This window comes from Phaethon lepturus, unplaced genomic scaffold (genome assembly GCF_000687285.1).
Source record: "Phaethon lepturus isolate BGI_N335 unplaced genomic scaffold, ASM68728v1 scaffold37862, whole genome shotgun sequence".
NCBI lineage: Eukaryota > Metazoa > Chordata > Aves > Phaethontiformes > Phaethontidae > Phaethon > Phaethon lepturus.
This window is the reverse complement of record NW_010526183.1, coordinates 1,210-9,499: the sequence shown is the minus strand read 5'-3', so window position 1 is coordinate 9,499 and position 8,290 is coordinate 1,210. Positions and strand designations below refer to the sequence as shown.

At 32.8% G+C, this 8,290-nt stretch overlaps 1 protein-coding gene across 1 annotated transcript in view; it reads right to left on the bottom strand.

Moving 5' to 3' along the window:
* Nucleotides 1-8,030, bottom strand: part of PPP1R42 (protein phosphatase 1, regulatory subunit 42) — a 25,398-nt gene extending 17,368 nt beyond the window's left edge. The window contains exons 1-4 of the mRNA XM_010282993.1: nucleotides 7,861-8,030; nucleotides 5,450-5,616; nucleotides 4,869-5,007; nucleotides 2,626-2,742 (exon numbers count right to left, since the gene is read on the bottom strand). Of these exons, the coding sequence (XP_010281295.1) occupies nucleotides 2,626-2,742; nucleotides 4,869-5,007; nucleotides 5,450-5,616; nucleotides 7,861-7,989 (552 nt within the window). The 5' untranslated portion in view covers nucleotides 7,990-8,030. The remainder of the gene's footprint in view (nucleotides 1-2,625; nucleotides 2,743-4,868; nucleotides 5,008-5,449; nucleotides 5,617-7,860) is intronic.
* Nucleotides 8,031-8,290: the final 260 nt, after the last annotated feature.

Sequence of the window (8,290 nt, the reverse complement as noted above, 5' to 3'; positions counted from 1 at the left end):
TGGGAAAATAGGGGTTGCAGAGCTTTTGGCATGAAAAAGAGGTATACTTCAGAGCTTTGAAAACAGAGGGGCAAGAGGGTAGAGAATGGAGGCAGCTTATGTGGGAATGAAAGGGCCTTTGCTACACGTAACAAGCTCAGCCAGCAGAAGTAATTAAGTATATGTAGCACAACTGTATACCCCCTGAAGTTCTTGCAACTATCACAGTTGTAGAATAATGTAAGCCACAGAATCGCAAAGTCCAGGGATGCAAAAAAATTGAAACATACTCAAAATGACCCTCAACTTTTTTTTTAAATGGATTTTTTAGTGAATGTATAAGATTGTTCTCCTGCTAGATGTTCCCTGTAAGCTAAATCCCCTTAAACAGAGCTAAACCTGCCATTATTTTTTTATATACTTTGCATGCCTACTGCTTTTTCAACAGTTTTTTAAAATTTAAATATGAACTTAGATTTGTGATAAGCGGAGCCTACTAAAATATAATCTCTAAAACACAGTAACTGCAGCTGGAAAGTTGGATATCCAGCTGCATTACACTGTATGTTAGACATTCAATATGGTCATTCATTTTACAGGTCTGCAAAGATATGAACAGAAATACCCAATCTGCTCCATATTTTCAAAACTTGGGAGATTCTTTAGCAAACACACAGGATAGTCACTTAAAATTTAACAGAACTTGATCCAAGTGTAACTGGTAGCAGCAGCAGCAACTAACTCAAATGCTAACCATATAATTTTTCAAAAGCTGTGACGGTATAGCATAGAAATATAAATGTCTAATTGATTTGGATAAATATTAACTCTTGTTCTCCTGATAATAATGAAATTTAATAATGATTAAATAATATATACACAGTTATTGAATAATGCAGTCTTTTTGTCCTCTCCTTATTCTCTTTCAGAAGACACTGTTTTTTCCTCTGAGATGCTGAAAACACTGTCTCTGAACTGGCATCATTGCTCTTAATAATAAGGAACTGCTTAATATAAGCAATATATATTAAGACAATGGCTAAGACAATATTTTAAGATCACCACAACTGAAGTCTTTTGTATTTAGGAAAAAGAAAAAAGGACAATTTTAAAAATCACTGTAATATGTTTTAATTAGAAAAGGAATCCTTTTCAAAAGGGAAACTTTGGAGAGACTATTTAGAAAAGCTTACTTTTATTTTGATGTAACCAACACATCCAATATGGTTTTAATTACCCAGCAAAAGCCTACATAAATTGTATTTCTATATGAATTCAACCACAACTGCCAGCCAGAAACACATTAATAATACTCTAGTAAAAAAGAAATGCATAATTCAACATTTTTTAATATTAAAATGTAAAAAATTAAGAGTCCAGATAAAGTATATTGACTTAGATAATTGCTAGATTATGCACACAAAATACTGGAATCTACTTATTAGTAAAAAAACCTGCCAAATTTAATGTAAAAGATACTAACTGTTCTAAAATGTAATAAGAATAGTCATTTTAATAATTACTAATTCATGAAAGTAAACTTTTCTAAGGAAATAGAATGTATATGCAAATCGGTAATGAAAGAGTTTATTTTAATCAAGGCTTTTTCTTGGTGATTTGGGTTATGTTTTAAGCCAATTCATTTTAGTATTTATTAATTAAAAAAATATAAAAAAAAAGCAGAACACTAATGCCTATGGTTTATATTAAATGAAAACAGTGTTTATTAAGTCATTTATAGAGTTTGTTCCATGCCTCCACCATGCAATGATGGTGTCAGCACACTGTTCAATATAAAATTTGATACTCAGTTACTAGCATGACACTAAAATTATTTTTTTAACTTCTCTTTATGTCAAGAAGTAGAAGACATCATAACGTATAAAAATAGTAAGAAATCACATGGCCAATACTCCTGTTCCTTTTGTGAAGATAAGCTGAAAAGTGTAAGTCTAGAATATTGTTTGAACCACATTCACTACTGCAAAAAAGAAGAGCAAAAATACTTTTATTTCATTTGTTTTATCTGCTACTGTGGAAGTTAGAGCTCTGACTTATGAAGACATGTCTTTCCTTAGCAGAAATTTATGAAAGAAATTCAATGTATACTTTCATGACAAATACTTCTTATGCTACTCCAGCAACAATAGTCAAAAAGTAATTTTGATATTAGAATGGCTGCAAAATCAGCTATATGGTCTGATATCCAAGAAGTGGCATTTATTTACATTAGAGAATTTAAAACTGTAATATGGTAAAGTGTCGCAAGTTAATTAACAAACAATGGCCACCTAATCTTGGGAAATTAAGCTACTGATAGTCACTCAGATGGCCAAAACATACACACTAACTCTACATTTTGAACATATTATATTATAGCTATAACTTCTGTGCATGTACTGCTCAGTTGATAGATGCATGCACAATTGCCACTTTACGTAGGATTGAAGTCGGACATCCTAGATAAACAGTTCTCCATTTTAACCTTGACAGTATTTTTGGATCAGAACAGGCAGCACGTTTGGGAAGTTAGAGGTTCAGTAACTGTAGAGGCAAAGTCTATTTTTACTCATCTATTAAGGGATAAAGATGAATTTGACTATTTTCTTACCCATACTAAATAGAACATATATGTATATTTTATACCTTCATATGTTGAAGTTGATTGTCAACTGCTCTAAGATAAGAAAGATTTTCCAAAACTGCCAGTTCTTCTAATTCATCGATGTTGTTATTACTGATGTTCAACACAGACAAAGATTTCTGGAAGAAGAAAAGCAAAGAACGAAGATTAATTTTTTCAAGCCATGCATGAGTCAAGTGGTAAATTCTTAAAGAAAATGCTCTTAAAGGAAGAACAAGTGTATGAAGCAGAAACATGCAAATACAACTACCACATACCTCACACATTTATGTTTTATGTTGGCTTTGCATCTTGTCCTAAAATGCTGTTTATTTTGGTTCTTAAGTCAAACCAAAGTAAGATTATTTCTCAACTGTTTCAGAAATTCTTAGCAGATACAGACTTTTTGTTTTTCTCTAACCATGTTCAAATGCTTTACAGAGTTCTGAAGTGCTACTAACTCTACATTTGCAGTAGGTAACAGACACAGAAATTGACTGCCTTTTCCAAGGTTACATCTGAACTGCATAGAGCTGAAATCCATATCTGGTACACACATAGTCTCATTTAACAGGTGGACTATGCTGTTTTTCTTTCAGACTCAACCCTACAAACTTCTCTGTATACACACCTTTATTCCTTGCCCCTTTTTTGGAAGACTAGTGAGTCACATAATGCAGTCTGCCTTTTGTAACAGTCAATAGTTACAGTGATCTTTACATCCTAAATAAAAAGTAAATGTGTTTCAGGTGTTTATCTCAGGAAATACTTAACATAGTTTCACATAAAAGGAACATGATGCTTGCTTGCACCTCTAAAAGATGAAAAAGAGCACCTAATCCAGTGAGTTTAGAATCATACTAGATATGGAATTTACTATTTGTTAGAAAATGTCTATTTCAGCAAATATATTCAGGAAATGTAAACCCCTTCTAAAATCTAACCAAGACTTATCAGGATAATCCTAAACTTAACCTTCTCAGTCAAATGATTCATGATACTGATATTCATCATAAAAACATGTGCTCATGGTGCATAGAGAGCTATATGGCCCTATGTTTTTGGCTCTTTCATCTCTGACAGCATTAAGAACCAAAAACAAATAGAAGAAGATAAGGAAGTGATGTCTTAAAGAGAGAACAGACACTTAGCACTTGAAGGATAAAAACAGAATGTTTTTACATGTAGGCCAAGAATGCAAAGTGTTTCTTAAAAAACAAACCCCAAAAACCCCTACAGCAAAAGACCTTAAATAAAAGGCACGAATAACAAAATGGTAGTGACTCTAGGCCAGGATACTGAATAACACTGAAGTATATGAGTTATCATCCTTGGAAGAATATAGCTCTATAACTTCCCTCTACTTTCATTATTTCTCCAATATAGAAGGAACAAAATAGAAGTGCTGTCACAGGAATGGCTCATTGCTATTAAAGGAAAATGGCAATACATGTCTTGCATTACTTAATCTCAAAAGGGCAAGAATTAGAGCTAGGTCAAATGTTTATGATACACAAGAACAAAAGAACTTAACTTTCCAGTGAGTTCTTTATCTTCACAAAAAAGCTCATCAAGCCCTGACTACGCTTTGGGAGATACAGCAAGATGAATTTTTTTAGTACAGAACTACATCCATTAGTAAATAAAGTCTAATTTTTTTTAACCACCTTAACAATACATTTAATGTTTACAGAGAAATTAACATGTTGAAAGAAAACTTCAAAAGTTGACTTTCCTGAAACCTTGACATACCACAACATCAAAAAATTGCAGAACTAAGACTGAATGCTTTTGATTGTGTTGCTCTTAATATACGGGGAAAAAAGCAGTTTGCATCTTTTTTTGCCATTGCATTCTCTAAAGAAACACAAGAGGCAGTAAATACACTAATGTAACAATCAAATCGGAGAAGTATGAACAAACTAATTAATTACAAACTAAATAGACTAAGATAACTAACTTTGATAAATTTCCACCCTTTAGTTTATTTACATTCTGTTGGTATAGGGCATCTGTTTATTTCCTTACTTCCTCTCTCTCTTTATTCTCATTTCCATCCTTCACAGAAAAATAAATGAAGAAGGAGAATCTTGCTGGACTCCCTGCTTATATGTGAATGGGGACGGGAGTCCCTTCGTAGAATTTGAAAGAATGCCACCAATTGGCAGAAAAGGAAAACACACAATGATCAAGTCCTAATACCTTCTCTTAAAAAAATACTGATTTACTGATTAATGGCTTATTGAAATTCTCAAAATGTACTTACTGCCAGGGACCTAAGAGATCTTGAATCAAACAGAAGCTTTTCACCAAGGGGGAGGTGTTGACTTTCAATATGTAGCTCCCTTACTGCTTCTAATTTATCCAAACCCTCCACTACAGTGATGCTGTTGCCCCCCAGATACCTGCAGAATAGCATACAATATACTTTTAATAGCCTTTGAAAGTAAAAGTGAACATAAGGCCTCAATATAGTACCCCCCCTCAAACTTTAAAGTATTATTTAATAATACTTGGAATTATAGTAGAAAAAGTAAACAATCTAGCATGCAAGTAAAGCATACAGCTAACAGATCCAATTTTTTTTAGAGGTTTTATATATTGTTGTTATTATTATTATTATTAGGCTGAAAATAATTTAAATGCAAAGAAATACATTAAGATGATACGTCATTACTTTACTTATATCACAGAATACTCAAAATTAAAAAAACACAAGCAATTACTTTCATTTGAAAAGTAAAATTTAAGAGCTGAAAGGACCTTAATGGCTACATAATTTTTTTAATTTATTAGTGTCATAATTATTCTTTTACTAGTAAAATAAAGACATGATTTTCAACTTACAGTTTTTCAAGGTTTTTCAGTGAAGAGAGATTTTCTATACATGGAATACAATTGTTCTGAAGGTAAAGGTGCGTTATATTTGAAGCGAAGTCCAAGTTCTGGATTTGACTGATTTGGTTATCATATAAATACAGAACTCTAAGATTTTTACACAAAGAGAGGTCACCCTGAAATAAACAGTAACAAATTAATGCTACATACCATTCCCTCACTGCCTGCTTCTGGAAGCTGTTGATTGTTGTTATATTTAAGGTCTGCTGCATGATTTATACATTTTTACCTTTAACAAACACTTTTAACAACTGTTTTTCGTAGGAAAACTGAGTTAGTGTTAGTAATCATCAGATTTAAGACTGAAATCTGTCATTACTATTCTGCCATACAGAAGTTGAGAACTACAGCCACCATCAAGAGGTACATCACATCCTGTGTGACCTCATTTCCTTCCCTGCCTTCCCTCAGGTGAATTTCAGAAAAGCATAATTGTTAGTATAGGTGTCTCCAACAAAACTGTAATGGAAACCAGTTCTTGGCAAAGGAATACTGATTTATACAAAAACTTATACTTCCATGTTTTTTAATACACTTTCAAGCCTAAGATTCCACTCAAATGTCAAGTTTCTTGAATGTATTCTTCTTAAACAACTAAAAAGGTCACATGTTGTTATAAGAATTTCTGTAAAACTTCTCTGTGGCATATGATAAACCAGTCCTCATCAAATAGACTGATCAAATTAGTAACTCGCCATGGCTGTGCAAGTTCCTAGGAGCGGGCTGAATAAACCCATTTGCTTGCATGGATCTCTTCACATAGAACAAGCTATTTAATCTTGACCGAAATCACACTTTTAAAGTAAGTCCACCATACACAACAATTCAGTTGTTCAGGGTTCAGCAATTTCAAAATGTGCTCAGTATCTTGAGGGAATTTGAATTAACTCAGTACTTACTGAAACCTGTATAATTGCCTATTATTAAACTCAAAGGAAAGAGGACTGTGTTAAGTTCTGCAGGTTTAGTCTTTGAAAATGAAAAGGTCATGGATTATTTTTTAAATAAATAAGCCCCAGGGAGCAATTTTTTTTTAAAAGAAGTAGATTTTAACCTGACTAATTTGAAAAAGCCACTACACTAGTCCAAATCTGTTAACCTCACTTGGCTTACGTCCTGTTCCTGAACTCCCCTTTGCTTTCTCAGACTTCCTCTGAAATCTAAGGAGTAAATCACAGATAGATTGAAAAGATTGTGCTGTGAGTTAACAACCTCTTGTAAAATTCCCAAGACTAGAAAAATATGGCATTAATGATGAATAAAAATAAAGTGTTGCACTTAATAGTATGTAATATCATTACTACTTCCTTAAAAAAAAAAAATCTGATCTGCAAAATTACTAGTTCCTTACATCTTCTTCTATTCCACAGTTTGCATTTTTATAAAGGTAACATCAATAAATACAAGTCTTTAAATAAAAAACCAAACTGTTGCTGAAAATATGAACTTCGTTTTTTAACCTCAGACCTAAAGTTTTCAAGAATACTATAGCTAAGATTTTGATAGGGCTAGAGCACTGCTGCCAAAGCCCTACATCTACTGATTCAACGGCAACAGCCTGGCTATATTCCATAGGAAAAGTTTGAAATACTCTCTTTCTTAAGTGGCTAAAGAGGTAAGCAAGCGGAGTTTTCATTTCCATTCTGGAGACTTCCTGAAAGCTCCTTTACAATATAGCAACTGTACAAAATAATCAAAATAGCACATTGTTTTGATTTTCTTTTTTTTTCCAGAGCTGCAGATTTCTAGAATGGTTCTGTGAAATACAGCCAAAAATACTTTGCTTTAACACTCCAGTTCATCTCTTTTGTGTAATTGCTTAAATGGATTTTCTATTTTAATTAATTAATGGCAAAGGTAGTTAGTGTACTGATAATATCGTTCTTGTCTGCTACACAGATGATACATATTTCCACAGTTTCAGGTAAATAGAATATTTCAGCGAGATTTTTGCCACATAAACAAAAAAGTGGCAGGTCAATAATAAATCCTGCAGACTGTTGGAGTTCAGTCACCCGTTTTTATGTTTTATATGAAAAGTTACAGCTCAAAGATTATTTTCACATTTCAAAGGCACATGCATTTAAAATTCATTTGAACACTGTCATATACAAGCAGTGTTCCACACAATAACAGCAGTGAATGCTGAAGCATGTTTAATGCTAGTTCATGTTTAAAGCAGATGCATTATTAAGGATTAATCGCAAGTCAATATAAATGTTAAACAATAATACAGCTGCTAGAAAATAGAAACTTGGCTTTGCTTGTTTGTCTCCACAATGACAAACAACTCATCAGAACAGTAACTACAAAATGTTTGAGTAGTCAGGTTATAAGAAATAAAGAAAAATCAATCTTACAATTGCATCTATGTTTTTGTCTGATAAATTCAAATGAGTTATTTTTCGCAGATACTGTCCAAAGTCCTCTTCACTGCGATTCTTGTGACTGACACTTTTAGCAATTAGGTCCATCGTTAGTCGAACCATAGTTCTGTAATAGGCCAAACTGTGCTACTGCTTGTATTAATAGTGTATTCCATGTGCTCTTGCAAGTAGTTTTATAAAATGCCTTAAAAAACAAAAAGGAAAATGTTATCCTACTTGTATGCCAGATCTTCAATGAAGCTTACATGTATACTTCAAATCCATTGTTTCCCCACCAGTTCCCTTTTTGCTTAGTGACCCATTTATGTATAGTCTTTGCTGCTTATAAAAACCTACATCTTTCTTGCTGTCCTTTTTTCAAACTTTTGGTGTATTAAATAACACTTAAAATACATTGCTATAT